The sequence below is a fragment of the Schistocerca piceifrons genome, chromosome 9, assembly GCF_021461385.2.
Source record: "Schistocerca piceifrons isolate TAMUIC-IGC-003096 chromosome 9, iqSchPice1.1, whole genome shotgun sequence".
Lineage (NCBI taxonomy): Eukaryota > Metazoa > Arthropoda > Insecta > Orthoptera > Acrididae > Schistocerca > Schistocerca piceifrons.
Window position 1 is genome coordinate 101,757,141 of NC_060146.1, and position 27,206 is coordinate 101,784,346.

The window sequence follows — 27,206 nt, forward strand, 5'->3', positions numbered from 1 at the left end:
CCTGAAACTCTGTACAACCTCTGGTTCTTTCAGTTTATCCAGGTCCCTTCTCCTTAAATTCCCACCTTTTTGCAGTTTCTTCAGTTTTAATCTACAGTTCATAACCAATAGACTGTGGTCAGAGTCCACATCTGCCCCTGGAAATGTCTTACAATTTGAAACCTGGTTCCTAAATCTCTGTCTTACCATTATATAATGTATCTGATACCTTCTAGTATCTCCAGGGTTCTTCCATGTATACAACCTTCTTTCATGATTCTTGAACCAAGTGTTAGCTATGATTAAGTTATGCTCTGCGCAAAATTCTACCAGGTGGCTTCCTCTTTCATTTCTTAGCCCCAATCCATATTCACCTACTATGTTTCCTTCTCTCCCTTTTCCTACTGATGATTTCCAGTCACCCATGACTATTAAATTTTCATCTCCCTTCACTACCTGAATAATTTATTTTATTTCATCATACATTTCATCAATTTCTTCGTCATCTGCAGAGCTAGTTGGCATATAAACTTGTACAACTGTAGTAGGCGTGGGCTTCGTATCTATCTTGGCCACAATAATGCGTTCACTATGCTGTTTGTAGGAGCTTACCCGTACTCCTATTTTTTTATTCATTATTAAACCTACACCTGCATTACCCTTATTTGATTTTGTATTTATAACCCTGTATTCACCTGACCAAAAGTCTTGTTCCTCCTTCCACCGAACTTCACTAATTCGCTCTATATCTAACTTTAACCTATCCATTTCCCTTTTTAATTTTTCTAACCTACCTGCCCGATTAAGGGATCTGACATTCCACGCTCTGATCCGTAAAACGCCAGTTTCCTTTCTCCTGATAATGATGTCCTCTTGAGTAGTCCCCGCCCGGAGATCCGAATGGGGGACTATTTTACCTCCGGAGTATTTTACCCAAGAGGACGCCATCATCATTTAATCATACAGTAAAGCTGCATGCCCTCAGGAAAAATTATGGCTGTAGTTTCCCCTTGCTTTCAGCCGTTCGCAGTACCAGAACAGCAAGGCCATTTTGATTAGTGTTACAAGGCCAGATCAGTCAATCATCCAGACTGTTGCCCCTGCAACTACTGAAAAGGCTGCTGCCCCTCTTCAGGAACCACACGTTTGTCTGGTCTCTCAACAGATACCCCTCCGTTGTGGTTGCACCTATGGTACGGCTGTATGTATCGTTGAGGCACGCAAGCCTCCCCACCAATGGCAAGGTCCATGGTTCATGGGGAGGCATCACTATTACACGAATGAAAAAATGCTCCTCTTAGAATACAAAAAGGGTGAATATGTTCCTTTTCAAAAGACTCTGATAGAAAAGTGGGGTACCAACTGTCTCATTCTACCTTCCTCAAGATCTTAAAAAATGTTCCCGAAAATTTTGGCTTGTGAACATATTTGTGCTCTTTTTAACACCCAACTCACCTTTCACTGCCACAAGCTCCTCTGACTGTAACTTGCTCACACCCACCAGTCCATCACTGCAAGTCACAGTCACAGTCCCACTTGGCAATTCTCACTTACTCATTGTCATTATCTCTTTGTGGATCTAACTGTCACTGTCTCCTGCTCCACAGCCACATTCTCTTTCATTCTCTCTTACTACTAGTCTCCTCTCACTGTCACTGTCTAACAATTGCTCTCTCTTACTGCTATTATCTCAGCCACTCATTCTTACTGCTGCTGCCACTTCTATTGTCACTATCTCTCTCTTCCTCACTGTCACTGTCATAGCCTCCGTCTCTCAGTATCGCTAGCTCCACCCAGTTCCACATTCTCCTCTTTATTCCTCTCCCATTGGCACTGTCTCCTTCACTCTTCTCCTAGCACTGTTCTGTCACTGTCAACTCTGATCCACTTCCTCTGTGTACCTCTCTTTCTTTCACACTGCCTTTGTCTCCTTCATTCTTTCTATACCACAACCACGGTCTACCATCTTCTGGTATTTATTACTTATCCACATCTTGCCCACTGCCACTGTCTGTTCATCTCTCAGCATTAAAAAATCTGAATATTTTCGCATATCAAATTTTTGGGAACATTTTTAAAGGTGCTGAGGAAGGTAGAATGAGGCAGCTGGTACCCCACTTTTCAGCCAGTGTCTTCTAAACAGCAGCATATTCACCTTCTTTGTGCTCTGATAGAAGCATTTTTCCGCCAGTTCCTTTCCTTTCCCTGCCACAGCAGAGCTTGTCACTCATATGCAAACCAATTTATGGGTCAGTAAAATCTTTATAGTTTTCTTGTGTGAAATTCAAGTAACACAACAGTAATTTTACACCTCAGTTGAGATTATACATGCACAAAAATTTTGCATGTACTTCAGTACTACAACATTGGGTTTCTAGAACACTTTAGATGATAATGGGGACACTTTACAGCATATTTCTCTGCACCATGTCACTTTATAAACTATGTTTTTGTACACACCGGATTTTACATGCGTATTTCACATGTACATGTAGGGTGACTTTGTTCGGGATCCTACAAATATATTGTAAAAATTACACTCATTTCCTGCAAATAGCTGTCTGGGAACCTGCGGCTCAGTTTTGGTACCGAAAAACCAAGTTTTGGGGTAGTTTCTCAATAAGGGATAAAGAGTTTTGGAAACAAAAGATGGTACTTCTAGCTAAATGCCTACAGAACATAACATTAAAATCTACGCAACTTGCTGTCGTTATTTATTATTTAGATTTTGTCTCACTCTGGATTTCACATGTGTAGTTTACATGTAGAAGTGGGGTAAATCTGAACCTCTATATCTCAGAAATGGGCAAAGATATCAAGAAAATTTTCACCATTGTTTGATATTGAAATTTTAGGAATACATCATAAAAATTTCAGTCATTTGCTGCCCATGAACTAATGGTGGCTCCATAAGCTCCTTAAGGTACAGGCACAGACCACATCACACGCAAAAAGAACCAGACACTTTCTTCCATTTGCCTAAGTAGGAGAAAAGGTGTAATATTCATACTCTGAGGTCATACCGTAGGACAGTGAGACTAGGACAAACCTTCTGTTTGCTATACAAATGGTCCCTGTCCCAATGTCTATGTGGAACACTTGACCCCACCTTTTTGTCACCAACAGAACCAAAGGTATGAGCCCAGAAGAATCCTGTTTTTACGAGCGGCATTTTGGAACATAAGTGATGCATGCTGTCTCGTGTGTACTGATTTATTTCTCTAAGTTATTATGTATGTACATCTTAAAATGTTCCTTGGATGCCATAAATGTATGTTATAACTTTTCTGAGACTTCTGTTTTATATTACTATCATCATCATCATCATCATCATCATCATCATTCTCACACATTAATTGTGTGTTAAGTTATTAATATTTTCACACTGATATGCAGTCAGATGTTAAATGCATTATGGATTAATTTCCAATAAAGCCATATGTAACAACAACAGTGTCCATTTCTTTTTATGAATCTGGAGATACTATCAAATGATTCACACAGTGTGTCCACCAACACAGATGCTGTGAAATACGACTGACATCATCGAATTATACAGCCCTGTACTATCAAAATTGGGGTTTTACAGCAGCCAACTTAGAAGGACAGCTTTGCTCAGGACAGGGATTTATATCAGAAATAAGATACATGGTGAACATTACAGAGCTATCAATAATTTACTAAAAATGACTGTTCCATGCCCACAAACTTTTATATTCGAAGAATGTATACTATCTAGCCCCTTCACTAGTGGAAAAATGAGGGCTGTCCTATGTGTCACCATATAATCAAAACTACACTTTTTTTTTACTGGTACCATTACCACTATTTTTGATCATATTTAAGGTTGCCATTTAGTGTCTATGGTATACTACTACAGAAAAATGTATACTATAATGTCATAGTACAGTCTCTGTTGCTACATAAATTGCAGTACAATTTGCCACAGCAAGAACCTATGTGTTTGAGAATGCGATGTCACCACAGTTTACACAAAAATCAATTCACTACAAGTTGTTGGGCTGATAGCTGAGTTGTCATATTCTTTACACGATATCTCAACACGATCCCAAGTTGTCTTCTTCAGGTATCAATATCGTCACTCGGTTTCAGACTGCAACCAAACTGCAGATGGGACGCGCTGCACACTGTCCTAGCAATTATGCAGCTGGATACTACTGTTGCGGCAGTCTGAACTGCAACATGCTGTAGCATAAATCAATGTTTCACAGCCAGCTACATAGCCAGGGTGGCTACTCAAACTTGGAAAAAAAAATCCCTGGTAATTCCAGAAGTGAGGAGGAACATGGTGTCAAGAAGCTCCTGATAATTAATGGTGAGCAGGGCATGGGGGGGAAGGGGGGGAGTAGCATACCACATTAATGACTTTTCTTTTCTCTCAGCTGATTGGTTCAAATGGCTCTGAGCACTATGCGACTTAACTTCTGAGGTCATCAGTCGCCTAGAACTTAGAACTAATTAAACCTAACTAACCTAAGGACATCACACACATCCATGCCCGAGGCAGGATTCGAACCTGCGACCGTAGCGGTCACGCGGTTCCAGACTGAAGCGCCTTTAACCGCACGGCCACACTGGCCGGCTTTCTCAGCTGAGCTGTACACCAGCAATAAGCAGTACTTCATCTCAGTTTTTAAACATCTATAATTTATATGGAGTAATATTCACATAATTAACACACTTTGTAATATCAAATATTTTAAAATTTGTGATTCGTAAAATTCAGTTTCAATGTTAGGTTAAAAAAGCAGAATTCCCTGAGATTTTATGAAATTCCTAAAATTCCCTGAGATTCCCATGATTTCTCCAAACAAAACGCAGTTCCCTGAGATTTCCAGTTTTCCATAAGAACTGCCACCCCGGTAACAGTAACCGAGCTCCTGTGATAACACAACTAGCCAGGGCAAGTATACAGCCAAAGAGCTACAGCTCAACTGGGCATCACTGTCAACAGGGCAAAGCTGCCGGTCTACTCACTATCAGCTCGCACTGACGATACCGAGCTTCAAACTGGTACCGCTGAGGTGAAGCCTCTCGTCGGGTGCTGTCGCCTTACTCTCTACTCTGCGTTCAAGACTCCCAGGTGTGATTCGGAGTGCCTGCACCCCTGCCAGATCCATCAGGCTGAGTACTTCAGTCTAGCTGTAAGCTTGCCATGCAATGGGCTTCCGTCTCATTTTGGCGTGGTTACAGTCGCCGCCAACCTTTGGTACACCATCTATGAGGACTTATCCACTGCCACTAGTCACAGTCGGTTGCAGCCGTCGACTATTGTACAAGGACAGTAGAGCAAAGGTTGTTTTACTGACCAGGACTTCCCTCCCCACAGCTATTCGCACATGCCACTGTGGGGGCAGAAGTGGCCATCCTGGATCACTGGTTTCAGCACAGAGGTCATAGCACAAAGTATTTCAGTTTGTATGGAATAAAGTCTGCATTCAGCTCCCAAGGAGGACAACTAGGATTTTTTTAAATGTTTACTTTTATAAGGAGGTTGTTTGTGTTGTTGTCCCGGATGACAATTAGACAAAAAATTTGTCAAGATTTGTAAGCAGTGTGTCCTTGAGTTACAGCAATATGCGAACATGTGAAGTAAGTCTAACAGTTTTATTAACAAAGGCTGATTATAAAACACGCACGCTACGCGCACCCATCATCACTGTGTCCGATATACTAATAACAGTCGTTTCGAAAGGCTCCACAATGAGCTAAGAAAAGAGACATCTTCACACTCGAGGCCACGCTTGTTAATACAGCGTGCTGCGGACGGCAGCCAGTCGCTTACACCCTGCGTCGCACTGCAGCCGGACACACGTGTACTGGCCAAGCAAACTGTCAGCATTCCAGATCGGTCGGCTGGCGAGCACGTGTTTGTACCGTACGGCTGCGCGCAACCCGTAGACCTTTACACTTCAGACAATATTGTAATGTAGGTAGTAATAAACAGCTTCTGGTTCTCTTTTATTTTAAATGCATACAAAAACATGATGCATGGATCAACATCTTGATATCTGTCATCATGTTTCTAAATGATGTCATTTGCACACACTTTAAGAACTTGAATTTTATTACTAACTTTACAAAATCTGTTGTTAAATAAACACAGCATTTTCAAAACAAAGTCTTTTTCAAAGTATTTTCTGATCCCTTAGGATGTGTCTCGTCCCTGATTTTTGGGTTTTTTCCCTTCTTCGTGTTCCTTTGTCCAATAGTACCTCAATTTACTAGTTCTTTCATACTGGATGTTTGGGGTACATTTGCAGTCACCAACTACCATTTTACTAATCTGATTGCATCTGAAGGTGGGCGTCATCTATCCTGCTTTTAGTGTGCATCTATCTTATCAACATCAGTAGTTCAGTAGTTTTTTTGCTAGGTTTCACTTTGGGACGACTTCCTCTTATGACGAATTTTACATTGTGAACAGTCTTAAGGCCCTACACAAGCACCAATTTATCGGCCAACCGACCAACTTGCTAGCAGTCCCCACACTGTTTGAGTGATGACACACCTTGATCACAGTGCCACCCTGTTCCTGTCACTCTCTGCTTGTTGATTATATTAAGTTCGTTGTGGTTGTGTTACCTGAAATACTGATCAGTGTAACAAAGACACAAAAACTTAGCTTTCAGTTGATGTTATAGAACTGACAAGGCCAAAAAAGTGAGAAAAAGCTGTGAGCATAGAAATCGCTTCTTCAAAGGATCAAATTCGCCTACATTTTACTATAAAAGGAGTTGGGATCCAAAAATTTCCAAAATTATTTAAGAATAGGTGAGACACACTTTTCTGAGCTGCTAAAGCTCATCAAGCCACATTCAACAAAAATAATACCGGTACTGTGATGAGATTAGCAGTAAGCTGTGAGGAGAGGCTCTTAGCTGTGGTTAAGGCAGGATTTATCATTCAAAACAGTAATTCAATGCAGCTCTATCTTCACAGTAACTACATAAAATTATTCCTGAAACCTTCAAATGGTTCAAATGGCTCTGAGCACTATGTGACTTAACTTATGAGTTCATCAGTCCCCTGGAACTTAAAACTACTTAAACCTAACTAACCTAAGGACATCACACACATCCATGCCCGAGGCAGGACTCGAAACTGCGGCCCTAGCAGTTGCGCGGTTCCAGACTGAAGCGCCTAGAACTGCTCGGCCACAATGGCCAGCCTGAAACCTTCTATCTCAGTTACAAGTGCCTGAGGAACTAAATCATAGTAATCAAAACAAATATAACAAATGCTGTTCAAAAAACTTTTATGTAATTATTAATGTATGTAGCATTAAGATGTCCCCTATAGTTTAAGAAACACATTTCAAATTAGAAATATTAAGACTAGAAATTGTTGTGCATCACATTATGTAATAAATATAAAACACATACACAGGAATGAAGCATTTAACAATCATCAGAGCTCTAAAAATTTTCAGTCCTACACTTTTACTCTTCATAAAGCAGAGGGTATGGTGTTCAGATGATATTCTTTAACACTTTCTAACAATGAAGCAAGTACATTTTATGAATAGAAGTCCATCGACTATCTGTATTTCAATTCTGATACACAATGGAAATAAAACTTAAAAACCGAAATATAAATAGTCGATAGGGGTTTTGTCATAATATATTGTTACATCCATGAGAAAAGTCAAATCTGAAATACATTGTTAATAACAACAAGTGCAACTATTAATAACAAAAGAGGCAATAGTAAGCTCTTAAGGTGCGGCAAGAAGAACCATAGACCCAGAAGCAGGTTGGCCAATGCTTGGCTGATGTGCAGTTGCTCTTGATAACGAGATAAAAGCTATAAGCACACAAAGAGGGCCACGTGTATTTCTGACAATGGAGTCCTAGACAAGGATTGGAATTAAAAATAATAGGCATACAGGATTTTTGGTTAGAGAGAGAGCATGTGTAATGAGAAGCAGAAAGGGAGAGTGCCTTCCAACGGGGACAGCACTATGTCATGAGAAGCCAATGCAGGGCTTAGGACGCAGTGCGTGACTATATCAAGAGAGGCATCTCTACCCCTCCACCCAGCATCTGAAGAACCACTGAACAGTCGTGCACATACATAGCCAATAAGGAGCCAAGTAGCCCTCGACAGTATGTCACGGCAATAGCTGGTGGGGACGAAGGGAGAAATGTGAACAAAACTGGGGAATGGGACACTGCAAAGAGAGAGCAAGAGAATAGTTTTAGGACATCCTGATGGGAGGTGCTGCAGGCATGAAGGTGAGAGAGCCAGAGTTTGTTGCAGAATTAGCAATAGGAGCTGGTGGGCATGTCGGCAGTAGCAGTAGGACTCTGAGCTTATTTGTGTGGGTCACATTTGTTAGACGAGACAATGTTTATCTGAGAAATGTTTATTCTCCTGTGTTGTGACAGAAGACGAACTTCTATCAGGCAGTTGGCAGGACAGTGCTACATTTGGCACAATTTGTCGGCTGAGGTGGTGGGAGGTTCAGCTGTCAGGTGGTCATACCCAACAAGCCAACACACATACAATATGTCAGTCAGTCAGCTGATAAATTAGAGTGTATGTAGTCCCCTTTAATCTTAAATTTGTGATTTAAGAGTATTCACTATGTATTATTACACAGGCAACTGTAGCCTCAGTTTCAACAAATGGAGCACAAAAATGTCTCTTTAGTTGACAAGTGATTATTTTATTATCCCCCTTTTCTTTCATTTTAAACATACCATAAGAAGATGACTTGGTAAGAAGTCAAAACTGGAAATGATATTGTAGTGACCCACATAGATTCCACACCCGAGATCACAGCCACCAATTGTAACGCACACCACTGAAGACGGCAGTTACTAGTACCATCAGAGGCCACCACTCGTGAAATAGATTCCACACCCGAGATCACAGCCACCAATTGTAATGCACACCACTGAAGACGGCAGTTACTAGTACCATCAGAGGCCACCACTCGTGAATGCACGGGTAGCCCCTACTCCATTCACTCTACCAGCCAACCAACTGCTTATGGAGTCGGGCCTTGCCCTCAGTTACATATTGACATTCTGACTAGGATTATCAGACTAGTAGCGTAGCCACTCCATGGCATGTGTCTTCTTGTGCAAGTTATTTCTAGACATAGTAAAGTGTTGTGTTTCTCACTGTCTGCGTGTTCTTGTGACTAGAATACAACGGTGACAAGCAGGGTCATATTTCCACGTTTTTCATTGTGCGATTGCTTTTTGCATCTTGTTGTGACTTAGAGACTCTGCTTCAAATGCTGGTGCAACAACAGAAGGATCTCATCACAGTCATGTGACAGGCTTTGCTGACATTGCTCTCCAAACCTTCACCTCCGTCTCTGCTTCCTTCTCTGTTCCCACCATCCGACGAGGTGACAGAAGACTGGTATGTGTACGAACACCGCCTACAGCAACATTTCCACACCTTCCACATTACAGGTGAGAAGGTAGGTCTTAATCGTAAAAAGCATTCTGCCATGGCCAAGTCAAAAGAATCATATGCGGATGTCACAATTCTCATCCACTCCACACCAAATAATGAAGTCCGATAAAGGGACCTCCAATTAGGGAACCTCTCCCTCGAAGAATATTTGTCAATAGCCCAGCCTTACGAGGTCTCTCACCCTGCTGGTCAGCAGCTGGAAGCCTGGTGTAGCAATGCGGCGGTACAGAGTGGCTCGGCTGCATCCATTGCATCCAGGGTGGATGACATTGCAGCAGTGCAAGCTGGGTGATCTGGTGACTTCCACACTGTGAGTAAACAACATTCCAGCTGTCACTTCCCGTTGCCATCATGTGCGTCTTGTTAATCCCAACATGACAGATCAGGGGGTGCCTATTGTTGGGCTGTTGGTCATAAAATGTCACATCGTGGTAGTCTGTCATTCAACTGCACAGAATGTAGCAACGGAGAACACTGATATCGATATCAAGGAAGTGTTGTCATCAGAGGCAGTTCCCAATCAGGATTCCGACAAACTTTTTATTGAGGCTTTGGTTCTCTCGTGACAGCTGCACCTGCAGGTAGACACTGATGCAACAGTTTCCCAGTTTAATGCCCAACATATTCAAATCTCAGCTCTCTGTTGCTGTTGCCGTTAAACAGGTACCTCAGGGGATATGGTAAATAGCAAATCCCCTTGCTTGGTCAACCTACAGATCAGTGATTCTGCCTATTACCTTTATTGTTGCCATGATGCTAGTTCAGTAAACCTTTTTGGGTTTTATGTCTTTCAGGCCTTTGGCTTTTCAGTCACAGACTCCAACAATTGGTATCTGCCGAAGCCCGCAGCCAATCATTGGGATCTCTGTGCTCAGAATTTCACAACATCTTTGCCGAAGGCTCAAAATGCACCCCAGACTCTCAAATCCACATAACCTTGAAGCAGTTGGTTCATCCTAGATTCTTTCATGCTAGGCAGACCACTCCTATAGCCCAAGTGAATGTGGTGCTGGACCAACTTGCCTCTCTCACAGCTGTTGTTCCCATTTCCTCAGTGGTTCAAATGGCTCTGAGCACTATGGGACTTAACATCTGAGGTCATCAGTCCCATAGATTTAGAATTACTTAAACCTAACTAACCTAAAGACATCACACACATCCATGCCCGAGGCAGGATTCGAACCTGCGACCATAGCAGCAGCGCGGTTCCGGACTGAGGCGCCTAGAACCGCTCGGCCACAGCAGCCGGCTTTTCCTCAGTGAATGGGTCACCCCCCTTGTCATTGTGAAGAAACCTTCTGGTAAACTGCAGCTCTGCAGCAATTTTAAGATCACTGTGAATTCATAGTCTATGGTCAACACATACCCATGCAACACCCGGACAAACCATTCACATGTTTAGCATGTGGTCAATTCTTCTCCAAACCTGGTCTTTCTGAAGCAAATCAACAGTTATCCCTGGCTGAGGAGTCGAAGCGTATCGTGACTCTTAATACCCCTTTCGGCCTGTATCAATACCAACAGCTGATGTTTGAGCTGGCAAGTCCACTCATCCCCCCCCCCTCCTCCACCACCACCGTCACCGCCACCACCACCACTGCCACCACCACCACTGCCACCACCACCACCACCACCAAATTTTTCAACGATTTCTGGAACAGGTCACGTCCATTATTCCACACTCTTTCAGCTACCTGGATGACACTGTCATTACTGGACGTACTACGAGCGACAACTTACACAATCTCTGTGTCCTTTTTCAAAAACTCCGGGTCAGTGTTGCTACCTACAGAAATCCAAATTTTTCCAACCATCTCTTAAGTATTTGGGCCACACCATTTCACAGTGGGACATCCAACGCATGGCAAGTCTTTTCAGTGCCATTATGCGCCTGCCATGTCCCTCATCATTGCAAGAACTGCAGGCTTTTGTGAACAAAATTGCCTATTGCCACTGTTCCATTCCCAGGGCATCCAGCATTATACATCCTCTCTACCTCCTTCTCTGATAGGGTCCTTCCTGTGTCTGGTCTCAGCGTGTGACCAGGCCTTCACCACACTGAAGGAGTACCTCAGGTCAGCACCATATCTAGCTACATTTGATCCTGGCAAACCACTGCTTTTGGCTGCAGACACATCACACTACAGTGTGGGGGCAGTCCTTGCCCATCAGAATGCAGACATCTTGGAACAGCCACTAGCATTCGCATCCAAAATTCTCAGTCTAGCACAGGTCCACTAACCTAGGGTCGAGAAGGACGCTCTGGCCATTGTGTATGCGGTCACCAAATTTCACATTTTCTTGTGTGGGAGCAAATTACAACTAATTATGGACCCCAAGCCATTAATTTGTCCCTGATAAGGTGGCCCACAGGTTTCAGATGTGTGCCTTGTTCCCTTCCAAATACAACTATGACATCCAATTCTGCCCCACTGGGAGCCACACCAATGTGGATGTCTTATCCCAGAGTCTGATTGGGAGGAGCTCACATGTTTTCATTTTGATACCACCTCCTGGCAAATGGTACAGGTTTTCCCATCATCAGTGCCCGAGTCACAAAGGTAACAGCCACCGACGCCATTCTTAACTAGGTAGTCCATCTCGTCCAGCAGGGTAGTCTTCTCATCCCCAGGGCCGCACTTTCAACCCACTTCGTAACTACTATGTCTGCACCATCGTCTCTGTCTTAGACAGGGTCCACTCATGGACAGCAAACCTCCCATGTTGGTTATTTCCAAGAGTCTTTGGCGAGAGGTCTTACAGCTGTAACATGAGGGTCACTGCGCTGTTTCCCATACCAAAGCCTTGACTCACAGACACATGTACTGGCCTGGTATTGATCGGGATCTGGAGCATTTGGTTGCTGCTTGTCCCCAGTGCAATACTCAACAAGTGGCACCCAAAGCCCATGGCCTCCAGCAATCCAGTCCTAGGAATTCATTTATGTGGACTTTATGGGACCGTTTCGAATGTGATTTGGCTGATTGTCATCAATGCATTCCCGCATTTTCCATATGTTTTGCGGTGCTCCTCAGCCACTGCCGACGCCACTATTCAGGCTCTTATGTGGGAGATCTGCCAGTTACTTTTGTTTCCAATAACAGACCACAGTTCCTATTCTTATGATTTCTGTGTACGGCCAGGCATTTGTCATGTTCACTCCCCTCACTTTCATCCCCAATCTAAAGCGGAAAATCAAGCACACAGTTTGCACCTGCAAGATCTAGATGAAAAAGGATCTGCACAGAGGATTACAGTTTTTTCATGGCCTACCAGACAACTCCTACTGGTTCCCATAGCCTTGTTGGGACATAGCTCCATCTCTTCCACCTAGGGTCTCACCCGCTGTTGTGTTCTGCCATACTGGGTTTCTCACTGGGGATGGCAGTCTGGGCACGTGGTTTTGGTAGTGCCCGAGCTAGTTATCAGTAGTCATCACGGGTCAGAATGACCACTGGGTCTACACCACCTGGATTGAAGACCGGGAGTAAGTGCCATCGAAATCAGCTCCACATCTGTGTTGGCACCTGCCCTCTTTGTCAGTGTCCCAGTTGCTGGGTGCCACCTATCCACCAGTGTTCCAGCCTCCTCTTCCGCCTGTGTCAGTGCCTCCACCTATGAGCCTATGACTTCACATCTTTTGGCAGCAGCTTTGGTGGCCCTCCAGTCAGTGGACAAGCCCCATGCCTGTTTGATGTCTCCTGTGTGGCCTCCGGCAGCAACGAAGTCACCTCCACCTTCCACATCACCACCCGACATTGCAAAGGATCCCAGCTCAGACAGTCCGTCGCCTACAATGTCATCTCGTGCTCCAACTAGAGAGCATCAGTGCTCTCCTCATGCCAGCCACTTTCGTCCATATTCTAAGGTCTCCAATGATCGGGAGTTCCTCTCCCCTCTCATCTCTGAGGCTTCCACAGACACAGATGCCGTCTCCACATCGTGGCCACCCACAACTTGCCTGGGGAGTCAGTGACACCACTCCCAAGGAGGGAAGAATGTAGTGACCCGCATATATTTCCCACCCGAGATCTGGGCACACAGTTGTAAGGTGTGCCATAGAAGTCAGCAGATGCTAGAACCTGTTAAGAAACCACTACTCACAGATTTGCACTCAGCTTCTCCTCTGTGCAATCTGCCGGTCACCCGACTGCTCACTACAGAGTCGGGCCCTGCCAGCCTTGCCCTCAGTTCCATGTTGACATTCTTGCTAGGATTACTGTACTAGTAATGTAGTCACTCTGTGGCTCTCTTGCACAATCTATTTCTAGACGTAAGAACATATTGTGTCCATAACTGTCTGTGTGTTCTTGTGGTTAGAATATACATCACTTGTGTGACCTGATGTTTAAATATACAAGTTGATCACTGTGTTTTCCGAAGGCAGTATGTGAAGCCCCCAGAACTAGGAATGTTGTAGAAACATCATGCAAATAAAACAACAATTTGATCACAAATCCAAAAACTTTTAAACCCCCAATTTCACAGAGCAAGCATAAGAGAACACATCAGTTTGTTATAATTATTTTTCCTTCTGCAGTGCAAGAGAAAAAAACACAGCCATCCCCCTACAGTGGCAATGATATGATTACTTCCAAATTAATTTACTCTTTAATTTTACAACCTTGAATTTGCATACTATATTATCTTGTACAGAAGGGGTGCATCAATGTATTCTAACAGCCCACTTAGTCTATATTTGGAAATGACAGTTGAGTTTACCAAAAACCATAAAATACACTGTAATGTAACTCCCTATTAAACATTCTGGTATGACCTTTATTTTTTTATTTCTACTACTACTACTACTACTACTACTACTACTGCCGCCCCTGAATGGGGCTTCTTTGAGCCATGGGTGCACACCTCAGTTTATTCTAGGAGGCATAATGGTCTAGAAGAGAAAGAGGGGAGAGAGAAGTCTGTTATTGACTTTCTCAGAGAGTTATGGATCTGGGATGCAGGACATTTATGGAACTAAAAAGGCTAACTGATGGCCACATTTCATGAAGAGCAGCTGTTTTAGCAATTTCAGTATTGAGAGTTGGATCCCTGTAAATCTTGCAGAGTACTATCACAAATAAATGCAATTATTGTATAAGGCTGATTTTTACAAACAGTAAACCAAATTTTTTGTCATTTTTGTTATATGGGCATTAGGTCATGCCTAAAATTTTGGTCCTAAAGCTGCCTATGCCATCAGAGGCAGTATTTTCAAACTAAAACCGAAACAGCAAGCAAAACTGTTTAAAAGTAATAGTGCAACAGCTGAGTCTTAACACACCTGAATGCTGGCTGAGACGATGGATCCATGACAACATGTGTTGTGGAGCTTGTACTGTGGCTGTTTGTTCTATTTAGCAATAAGTCCCACAACTTGTTTCATTTCAATCCTCCTCTTTTTCTGTTAAAGTTAGTTTTGTGCTTTTCAATTTCTAATGACTGGATTTCAAAACATTATACTTTCAGAGAAATAAATTTGATGATTCTCTGGTCCCAGAATGTAAACAGCTTCAGCTGCTTTATCCATTTTGTCCAAATGACAATTGCTCTTATGTTCCTTAAACAAGGAGTTGATTCTTCTTTCAATAGTTCACGTACACTTGACCAAATGTGTAAGGGATTTTGTACACTCCTGTTACAGCAGGTTATGGGTGTAGATCCTTTGCAGTTTTCAAATATTCGTACATCTTTCTAACTGATTTAAATACTGTGTTTTCTTAGCACTCTGCTGATACAAACTATGAGTGTTTTTATGAATGGATGGAAAACTTTGTCCTTGGCTGCTGCCTTGTGGCTCAGAACTTTAGAAATTAGTGCCATTTTTATCTCTTTGTCAAAAGCAGCCATATTTCCTGAAAGTAAGTCTTAAACAATCAAGCTCTTCCTCCAAGAACTGTGCTTCAAACTTTCTTTTCACCTGGCCCACCAATATTTTAATAATTCTTCTTTTCTGCTTGGAACAGCGATAGGTTTTTTTTTTTTTTTTTTTTTTTTTTTTTTTTTTTTTTTTTTTTTTTTTTTTTTTTTTTGAAGGTATCAAATGCCCATATAACACAAATCACTAAGAACGTAAATAGTGGCTGTGAAAACCTGTACCATTTGAGTAAACCTAATGTTATTTCCTTAAAATGATAATATTTTCAAATGTTATTAGAGATAATTAGAGTTGTTTTTCTGAAATACTGTTACAAGATTAAGAAATTAAAAGCTGACTGCTTTCTCATTCCTAGCGGTAACAGTAAGTTATAAACGGCGTCTTGCAACTGTGGAAGCTGTTACTATCGCAATATTCTCTCTTCCAGAATGATTACTTTGTCAAGTAGGGCATTCACTATATATAACTGTAATCAGCGTCTGAATCCATACGAGTGGCAATGGAAACAAAAGAATGACAAAGAATGTGAGGTCTGTCACCAGAACATAGATTATTCAAGAGCAAAAGTACCAACTGGCCCATCCAATTTTAATAAGAATTACCAAACAAATCAGTGTTTACTACCAGGCACTGGCACACAGTCAGAATCCACTACAAATATCACAATTATTCTAAGGATCAAATATCTATCTTAGTCTTACCTTCATTTTTTCTATGTCTGGGAAATCTCCAGCTGATATCATGTACTTGCTTTGTAGTGTGGCATAAATCTGTGGGAGACTGTCTATGAGCTCTTGCTTCTTCTTGTCCTTACCAAAGAAGGCAGGCATTTGTTGCTGTAACTCTCCAATGATACAAGCATGTGCCTGGAAAGAATTTTCATTGCTGTATTTAGTCCGACTGTCGCCTCTGAACAGATAACCAAATCAATGAAAATAGTTTAAACAGTAATTAGCCGCAAGGTTTGAAAAGCTGATAACTGGGAGAGAGTATGCCCTTGTGTACTGCATCCAACAGATACCTCAAGCAAAGGATGACAAAGCATGTGGTCGGCATTGTATGATCCTCAGGACCTGATCGCAGAGTTAGTTTAGTTCAGCTCCAAAAAGAGAGCTGCACCTGTTTTTACTTTATGATGATTATTACACACTTTGGTTGTATTTGTTTTGCAACATTTGTACCTTGATCTGCTAATGTTGCCTCTCTTTCTTAGCCCTACAGACAAACCAGAATACTATTTTGCAATCAGGTTTACAGAATTAAATTTCAATCTGAAGTGGAGCGTGCACTATTTGCCACTTCCCGGCACATTAAAAGTGGGCCCACTGGGGCTCAAACCCAGAACCGTCATCTTTCGCTTGCAAGTGCAACAAGATTGATTCACCGGGGCACCCACAGTTACACTTTCGCCAATTCTTCTAACTTCTTTCCTTATGCATAGCTCAGTCGATAGGGCATTTTCCTGTATAAGGTAGAGGTTCCAAGTTTGAGTCCCAGTCCAACACACTTTCAATCTGCCAGAACAGTTTATTTGTTCAGTTATTTGAAGAGAAGTGAAAAACGTTTCAGTCATGATTGAAAGACAACATTCTCTTATGTACACGAGATGCCTCACTGGGGAAGGATAAGCCTGCAAGAGGACTGGAGTATGAGGCGCTGTATGGGTGGATTGGACAGGTCTTGCACTTTTGTGTGCCACAGGGACATGATCCCTGCGGCAAGGGTGTTGGGACTGGGACTGGCAAAGGATAGACTAGGATGTTGGGAACATACACCTGTTGACGAGGATGAATGACCACAGCCAAACTGTTGTCAAGAACAAACTGACCATACTGTGGCACACCGTGCAGTGGAGCACAACACACTCAATTTCAATGGCTGCTTCACAGTTCGAGCTAGCTGGATCCTTCCCTCCACCACCAGCTTCTCTGAACTACACAGATGGAAGTTATTTTTACAACAGGTCCTGCCCTCCCGTAATCGTCCTGACCTGAAACTCAGGTAATCCACTGTGCCCACATTCTCCACCCAACAGTTTCCCCTTCCTCCATCCTGTCACCCCCTCCCAATTAGTGACACTAAGTCACTTTCGGCACATGCCACTTCCCACCGGCGATCCAATTGTGCCAGCCCGTATACCTGCCACTCCTCCCTCTCACATTCCTAGTCGGCAAATGGCCACCTCCCTCCGAGCCGCTAGCCACCCACACCCAGTCGCTCTCCCTGCCTCCCTCTACTCACCCCACCAAACACTACAACCACCGCAAGTGGTCCACCTGAAGCAAAATAGCATTTGGCACTGTCAGACATTCTACACTGCATTTCAATTGGTGGCATCCACAGGGGCCGTTCCATCCCATCACATCACATCATGTCATGGCACCATCACGTTTCTCCGGAAGAAAGTTTTGATAGCCCACATCACCCGTCTGTTGTCGATAGCATAACCCTATGCTCATTTCCTCCTGATACACAGCCATGCACATTTCTCCATATTTCATTTCAGCGTAGTTTTTGTGTCTGATATCAGTTGTTTGTTGCTTGTTATTTTTGTCATAAATTGTTTCATATCATTATTTATTTTGTTAACATTTATAATTTTATAATAAATGACAAAAATTGATTGAAGCAGTGAGACAGCAGTCTGAACTGTACAACATGAGCATAGTAAATTACTTGCCGTCTACTAGTGGATGTTTATATGTACCAGTACCATATTTAATATTCTACAATGAAATGGATTGCAATATGGCTGCAACTTGAAGTGAAAAAAGTACCGTGAGTAGAATCAGATTGATTAGTAAGCGTAATTTATTTGTTTGCTGTCAGGCATTTGTAGTGTTTCATAAGGAAATGGACTGAAATCTTCAGACATTCAACTGTGGCAAAAATGCTTTTTTTGCAAAGTATACATCAAGTAATGTATTAGAGCTGTTTGCTTAAATAAGCATTTATGGCAAGCTTATTTATTGTTAAGTAGCTCTCTAGATTGTGTGAGAAACAGTTTTGCAAGCATCAGTAGTCAATATTTATGTGGTTTCACTAGCCAATCCCTGTACAAATAAGGTGCTTGGACCATTAAAAGCCAAGTACAAGATGTAAAGAAAACCTGTAACACTTGAAGGGAACAGTATTGAGGAAGATATGACTACTGCGCAAAAATTTGCACTTGACTGGCAACAAAACTTAGCCTTGAAGAAACCAACTTTTCATGGGCTGTGATGCCAGCTTGTAACACTGAGTTCCTTTTAGTAATTCTGGGTGCAATTTGATGAAACAACGGGTGCTTCAACTTTCTGAAATACTTATAAAATGCAGATTCCTCTCCTTTGAGCTCCTTGTTTAGAGTGTGAATCCCCTTCAGTACCCCATAACATTTTTTGCACTCAAGCTCTTTTTTTGTGTTTTGCACTTCTGTCTGTGTTCTCTAACATACAAGCTATCTGTGCAAGTTGCAACACATTTGAGCTGAACAAACATAATTTTGGTACAAATGTTGAATCCAGCATCCACGTACATAAGCTACAGCATTATGTATGTGCACTTTTGAGTGTAAAAACAGTTGAAAATCAACTAGCGACTGAAAAAAACAGTTGCGGACAGCCATACATGTTGAGATCACATGACTTGAGCTGACTTGATGCACTGTTATGTAACGGACAATGTGAATAAATCTTGACACGACAGTGCCATACCATGATGGTGCCTTGATAGTCAGTGTGAATTAACCTTTGTTTCTTTAGTGAATGGATTAAAGTGGTTTACAAAATTTTTATATCTGTAAATGTGCATCACAGATTGATGGTGTGGCTGCAGATAAAGTTCCTGGGACAGTGGATCTCATTTTTCTTATCTGAGCAAACCTCCATTTACAGTGGCGTGTGTAGCTGGCTATAACAATAGGATAAAACGTTAAAAATTATGAACATTTAGGGATCCACATTTAGACAAACAACCTGAGTTGTATAGCTAATCCTTCTTTTTCCTAAGAATGTTGTTTTTCACATTCTTTTATTGATAGAAATTTTCACTGAAGCATTCCTCAGTGTAGTAACTCATTACTTACTTTTGCAAGACGTGCTCGTCTGCTCAGATCATTAATTTTCCTCAGTATCGCATCTCTCGGCAGTGATCTCAAATCGAGGAAAAGGTCCCTTGTTTCATCCTCAAACAACCTGTAGAAATGCCAATTGTCTTATGAGACCTAATTTTGATTGCGGAAAGGAAACACTGAAACATGCAATAAATTCAGGATGTCAGTACCTTCTGTTTTCATCGTGGAGAAGAGGTTTGTCCCAGAATGAACCTACATAAACACGTGCTACTTCTGGGAAGTTAAGAATTTTTCCTAGTGACCACATCAAAGCACCATACACTCTCATCAGCTGTTGCTGATTCACTTGGTCTGCCTTATTCAAAACAATTCTAATTTTTTCATCCTGCGAACGCAAAATATCTATGCACCTTCTGAATTCATCAGAAATATCCAACTTATTTGCATCAAACAATAAAATTATTCGATCGACACGTTCCGCAAACCAGTGTAAAACACCGTCAAAATCGTAACCTCTATTCACGCGCTGCTTTTCACCTGATAAAATTCCTGGTGTGTCCACAAATGAGACATAGTTCAGAACATCAGAATTTATCAGTGAACATTGAAATCGGTTCAGAAAGTTGTTGCCAAACCTTGCCAGAGGCCTAAACTGTCTATTCGGATCTACAACTAATGCATTCCCTGGTATTTCTTGCTCTTCACTGCCATGCATGACAGCTACGAACCTGTCCGTCGTAGGCTCCGGGCCGATTCTCATACCCGGAAAGTCGGAGCCCAAGATGTACCGAATGAATGTCGTTTTACCAGTCGAGTACTGGCCCATGAGGAGTATCAGGGGCTTCGCAGCAAAGTCCGAATCGAATAATTGTGGTGAATGAAATTCGTGAAATAAATATTTCTTTTCCAGAGGCAATAACTTCATGCTGTACACAGTCTTCAAGCCGTCCACAACATTTCCATATTCGGTAGCCTTCTCAGAGGTCCCAAACCAGCTGCAAAATTAAGATTATGTATGAAAATCTATACTACAAATTCCATGTTAAACAGATAACAGTCAATACACAGAACTCCCATAAGTTTAGTATGTAAAGATGAAATAGGAAAAAAAGCTGACCACACCACATTTCTACACATAAAAAACACAAGTAAAAATTAAATGACACAGATGTTATTAAGCACTTTGTAAAACAGAATATCACAAATTTACCAAGCAGCTGGGCAGAGGCTAAGATAAAAGTGATTCGTAACTTTTATTTACACTATTACATATGCTTTAGTATAATTAATAATAGTAATAACAGTAACAACCTTACATGAAGAGAAATAGAAGCAGGCATGAATGCATTATCTGTACTTCTATGCAATGGCAATTAGCTTGTCACTCAAAGTTGCCTTTCAACCAATAACCTGATACAGCTTGCTGGTAATTTAATTTGTGGTAAGTTCCTATGGGACCAAACTGCTGAGGTCATCAGTCGCTACTTAATCTAAGTTAAACTAACTTACGCTAAGGAGAGCACACACATCCATGCCAAGGGAGGACTCTAACCTCCAACAGGGAGAGCCGTGCGAATCGTGGCGGCTACCCTGCGTGGCAGATACAGCTTAATTCAATGCATCAATAAAACTATTGCCATCCATTTACATGCACTGGGTCACTTCCAGAGAGGACGTCAATTTCTACTATCTATATCCTACACTGAAATGTGGCCATCAACAATTTGAACCAAATTCTACAACAACAAATCTCTACACTCATATAATGCAGACTTCCACAAACAATATTTATGGTCTAGATGATGTTAATGGTTTGGGTAGTAGGCTATCATCTACAGCATGTTTCTGTGCCTACAAATTCATTACCTGCTGCATGAGACATTCTCAAATCCTACTTTTTTTTATGCGTGTCCAGGAGAATACAGTAGAACAGTAATAACGTACAAAGTATCAGTTACAGAGGAAATTCAATAAAATAAAGATAGAAAGTAATGGCACTAAAAATATGATTAATACGCAGTACAAGAATTTATAAAATACAGGCAGGAAGGTAAAAGAAAACAGCATAATAATTCTCTTCAAATTGTGTGGAGACCCCAGTATTCAGCAGTTTTTGTGCTGTTTTGTTAGCTGCAGCAAGATCCCCAGTAATGCATGTATCTGGCCTAAGTCCCTGCAGACCAGCAGTTGTTGGTCACACAGGTCACCATCCCAGCAAATTTTATCATCACTGCTGTAGCTCCATTTCCTGAGGTTGACTTTGTGTCTTGGCGTTCCAGTCTCCAGTCTGTTCAGTGTCTCCCATGTCACATAACGAAGATGCGTCTCTCTAGCTGGCTCCTCTTTCACAGTCATTCGGTTTGCCACAGGCAAAGAACTTCATCAAAGTTCAGCATGGGGAGTTCTGAGGGATGACAGGATTGGTGAGGTCCTGTGCATGAAGCTCCTCCTTGATCTGAGCCCCAGTTGTTGCGGCTCATGTCTAAACAAGGGGTAATTGGCATCAGTTTCATGTTTCTTCTTCTCCAGTTCTGAGGCTGCCATCCTGCGAACATTTTTTGGTGCAATATCTATAATTTGGTTCAGTTTACTGACAGTAATTCATCACAGACAGCCTGTCATAATGTGCCCAGTTTCCTTCAAAGCTGAATTGACCTGTTTGGCAGATAAAGAATTTTGCCAGATAGGTGCCGAATATTCTGCTATGTAGAAACATAGTGCCGGGGCAGACACTTCTGTTCGCGTACCCCAGGTGGTTCCTGTAAGTACATAGATGACGGTGTCTTTCCAGGATTTGGCTTCAGACGATTGTCAATATAGTACCTGTCCAACTCTTGTCAGATTTATCTCTACCTCCTCAAGGGTTTTGCCTTGGGCAGTAACTGCTGTATCATCCACATAGATAAATGCTTTAGTTTCACAGCTAATAGGTTGGTCACTTGTATATGATGATGGTGGTGGTGATGATGATGATGATGATGATGATGATTATCAAAGTCTGCCCACCTCCTCCTCCAACTTAGGAATGAGCCTGACTGTTCACAAAATTTCACCACTCTTGTAACACTGGAATCAGGATAGGCGAGGATGATGGTTGGATCTCAAACAAGACTGAGAGCTGCCTAGTTATCAATATATAAGTCATACATTGCCAAAATACGCTGAACTGAAAGTGGTACACCACAAACACCACACAGACGACATACGTCCCCGTTGGAGGAGGATGCCATAAGTTAAAGGGCTATGTCCAATGCGCAGCCTGTCCCCCCTCCTTCCAGCGGTGAGTCCAACGTGGAGTCTACCATGCCTGTATGGTCGACTTGAGCAACCGCAGTTTGTTTCCTGTCACCTTCAACTATTCAGTCTCCCACTGATGCTTGATGCTTCTGTCAGAAAATGAGATGACGGCATGCAACGGGATGGCACGCTGGCACACAACACCATCTCGACATGCTTTGTCGGCTGTGTCATTTCCCTGTATCCCGTTGTGGCCAGGTACCCAGCAAAAGATCACCTCTCTACCATGGTGGTGGAGCCATTGTAAGGAGTCACAGATGAGCTGAATCAATAGGTCTACTGGATACATTTGTTGAAGTGCTTGCAGTGCACTAATTGAGTGAGAACAGACAAGAGACCTTGTACAGTTATGTCTGTGAATCCTCTCCAATGCCATCATAATTCCATATAACTAACTCCACATCATAATTTGTAAATTGTTCCAGAAGACATACTTTGAAAACCCTATCAGGAAAAACAGCGGAACAACTAAAGACATTCTCTTGTTGGGATCCATCTATATAAACAATGATAAAACTGTATTACATACATAAAATGGAAGGAAACAAAGTTGTAAATTCATAATCTGGAATACAAATTTTCTTGTACCACGTCAAACTTAAAATCAGTTTGAGCCTCTGAAGACACCAAGGTGGCACTGCGTTCCATCCCTGGCTTTGTATTCAGAGGTCTGGTCAATCAATATCCTTGAAACAGACTGTAGCATGTATCCCGAATGGCTGAGTCACATGGGGCCGATTCCTGAACAGCCATTCAAAGTTGCTGTTGAACTACTGCACTAAATGCCAATGACTGAGGTGACACTGAAATTTTCAGTGCCTGTCGAGCCAAAAGGATACGTCGCTCAATCCAGAGTGGTGGTTCACAAGCCTCTCAACTGGACTGGTCTGAAAGGTGGCTCCAGTCAATATCCGAAGCCCTCATGGTGGACAACGTCTAACATCTTGAGGTAAGAAATATGGGCTGATTCGTAGACCATGCTGCCCTATAAAACTGCAGGAGGCAGGACCTGTCAGCTCCTCATACTTTTCCGTAAAGGCTTTCCAAAACGTTAAATGACTGGAAGCTCCTTATTTGTAGGTCTTTCGTGCGTGGAAACCAATTTAACTTTGAGTCAAATAATAAATCCAAAAAGCGCACAACTTCCGGAAAACATAAAATACTGTCCCCCATTGTGAACACTGGTCGGTTAAAACTTTGACGAGCGAGATTAAAATTGACACATGTAGTCTTCTCTGGTGAGAACCAAAAATCAGTTGTCTTGGCCCAGATTTCCAGCCTCCTGATGGTCAGCTGTAGCTGCCTCATTGTCACTGTAAGATCAGAGGAAGAGTAGAAGATTGAGAAATCATCCACAAACAAAGAGCATTTGACAGGGCTCCTGACAGTGGAAACACACCATTGGTAGTGATGGCAAACAATGTGACACTGAATAGACTGCCTTGGAGGACCCCATTCTGTTGAAAATAGCCGTCAGGTAAGGCATCACCAATGTGATACTGAAAGTGCCTGTCATCAAGGAAGGACTGGACAAGAAGCGGTAGATGTCCACGTAGTCCCTATTCATGAAGTTGGCAAAGAATGTTGTACCTCCAAGTAGTGTCGTATCCTTTTTCCTTTTTTGAGGTCAAAAGACACACAAATCAAATGGTTTTCGCATAAGAAGGACTCCTGTATCGTCGTCACCAGTAGAATTAAGTTGTCGTGGGTGGAATGGTAGCACCTGAAACCTCACTGGGAGTGGCTCAGGTGATCTCAGGATTCCAGCAGCCAGATGAGGTGGCAGTTGACCATGTGTTCCAGAGTCTTACGCATACAACTGATAAGGGCTATACTTTGGTAACTGTTACAGTCCTTGCCTAGTTTCCATAATGGAATTAATATTTCATCCTTCCAGTCCTAGGGTACCGTCTATCAAACCATATCTTACTGAAACAAGAAAGGAGCTGTCCTATCCCTTCGGGGCACAGATAACGGAGCATGGCATAAAGAATTATATCTGTTCTAGGAACACTGCCCTGGCTATGGACAGAGTTGATTCCAGTTCCCACATGGAGAATGGAAGGTTGTAGACTTCCTTATTATGCGGGAAGAAATGGAGCTTCCCATCTCCGCAGTCCAGCGGAACACCTGAAACGCAGGAGCTTGTCTGGATGATGCAGTGACCGTAAAACAAGTGTTCAAGTATAGCCTAAGCCACATCTTTAGGCACATCCATCAAGACCCCATTTCTTGACAAGGCCATGAAGGGGATGTGTACCACCCTTGCCTGAAATCCACCTTATTGATTCCAAAACTTGCGCATTGGAAGGGGATCAATTATTGGAAGTCACGAATTCCTTCCAGGAATCCCTCTTCCGTTCTTTTATCACTCGCCTCGCATGTGCTCTCACAGATCTGAAGGTATGTAGATTTTCTGTAGTTGAATGGTGTTTGAAGTTCTGCAGAGCTGTTTGTCTGGCTCTGATTCCCAAGCAACAGTTGTCACTCCACTAAGGCACAGGTCATTGTCTGAGGTGGCTGCTAGCCCACTAGATGGACTCTGTGGCAGCCGATTGTATCTCACAAGTGATACGGGACACCGTCTCATGTGCACAAGCCTTTTCTTCAAAAATAGCCTGTCACCTGTACTGCAACCAATTTGCCCTCTGAATCATCCATCTTCGAGGTCTCTTGTCGACCACCATACGAGTCGGCGGACAGATCCACAAAAGAAATAGTCAGTAGAACATAAATCTGTAGCCACTTTGCACTGAATTGAGACGGCAATACCTGGGGAGCAAAAATAAATGTCAGTGGCTGAAAAGGACCCTGTAGCTGTGAAAAAGTGTGTCATCTGACCCGAGTTCAAAAGGCAGATATTTTAGAATGGACAAGTCGCTCGATAATTCAACCCCTGGAACAAGTGGTAGCCGAGTCCCACAGCACACTGAGTGCATTAAAGTCCCTCCACATGGAGGACTTGGTGTGGGAGTACCTGGAAGAGTTCTGCATCTGCATCCAAAGGATCATAAGGTGGAAGATATAAAGAGCTCACTGTGATGTTAAATGGTGCTAGAACTTTCACAGCACCTGCTTGTATGGGCGTGGTAAGAGGGTCGGGCGAGCAGTGGCATCTGTCATCATTAAAATCATCCATTCTACCTTTAGCTCTGTCTCCAATAATGTGGTCCTTCCTGTAGAGGTGCTAACTTTAAAATTAGTTTCTTGTGAGCTTATATAGAACAGTTTCTCCTGCACCAGGAGCTGTAATTCTTCCCAATGTGATAACGTGTCCATTTAAATTCCATTGTAACACAAAAGTACTTGTGGAAGCCATTGATGGTTTGTCATGTCTATCCCCCTCAAAAGCAGTGATTTACATTACATTTACTCCAAGTGGAAATCCACATCCTCAAGAGTAAAGTCCCCATTTGAGAGGGTGAGAGCTCACGGATCCGAAGGTTTAACTCCACTTTTTTGAACTTTGAACTACTTTTTGAGGGATGTTTTCTCTTATTTATGGGAGGATGTGGTTACTTGGGTTGAGGGGCTGGCTTAGTAGGTTTCTGACGGTGGTCAGCGGTACGTGGCTTAGATTGTAAGCCCATCGCTGACAGCTTCCAAATGATTTCTCGTTCAAGTGTAGCTTTGCCCCCACAGGTACACTGACAAGTATATATGCTCCTACTTGAATCTGTGGTCTGAGTTTGTGTGGAGGCATCATACTTGGCGGCTGGCTTCTTAAGGGCTGATGCAAAAAAAAGTAGCAAAAACCGTAGGTTGCACAGCTTGGAAAGCTTTTATAGCTTCACAATAGGGTACAAGTCTTGTACCTTCAACTCTTGAATTTTCCTTCCCTCATGTAAACCTCACAGTTTCTGCTCCATACTGGGTGATCCATGGAGCAGTTTACACATTTCAGAGGAAGTGTAGACGTATTGCCTGATTTTCGTGAGCTGAGCGTCCACAATGTCCACACATAGTCTTCCCATTTCATCCCACAGTGGTATGGCCAAATCTTTGAGTTAGAAACAAACAAGCAAATCTTTAGACAGATATGGCTTGCAAGGATCTGTTCATGTCATTCTGGAGTGCTAAAAGTTAGGATAAATGTTGCAGATTTTTCCAATGTGGTGACTCTCCACATATACACTCCTGGAAATGGAAAAAAGAACACATTGACACCGGTGTGTCAGACCCACCATACTTGCTCCGGACACTGCGAGAGGGCTGTACAAGCAATGATCACACGCACGGCACAGCGGACACACCAGGAACCACGGTGTTAGCCGTCGAATGGCGCTAGCTGCGCAGCATTTGTGCACCGCCGCCGTCAGTGTCAGCCAGTTTGCCGTGGCATACGGAGCTCCATCGCAGTCTTTAACACTGGTAGCATGCCGCGACAGCGTGGACGTGAACCGTATGTGCAGTTGACGGACTTTGAGCGAGGGCGTATAGTGGGCATGCGGGAGGCCAGGTGGACGTACCGCCGAATTGCTCAACACGTGGGGCGTGAGGTCTCCACAGTACATCGATGTTGTCGCCAGTGGTCGGCGGAAG

At 42.7% G+C, this 27,206-nt stretch overlaps 1 protein-coding gene across 1 annotated transcript in view; it reads right to left on the reverse strand.

The window, feature by feature from the left end:
- The window catches only part of LOC124716965 (EH domain-containing protein 1-like), a 48,595-nt gene that overhangs the window by 13,175 nt on the left and 8,214 nt on the right, over positions 1–27,206 (reverse strand). Inside the window, exons 2-4 of the mRNA XM_047243565.1 lie at positions 19,577–20,362; positions 19,380–19,488; positions 16,015–16,179 (exon numbers count right to left, since the gene is read on the reverse strand). Of these exons, the coding sequence (XP_047099521.1) occupies positions 16,015–16,179; positions 19,380–19,488; positions 19,577–20,362 (1,060 nt within the window). The remainder of the gene's footprint in view (positions 1–16,014; positions 16,180–19,379; positions 19,489–19,576; positions 20,363–27,206) is intronic.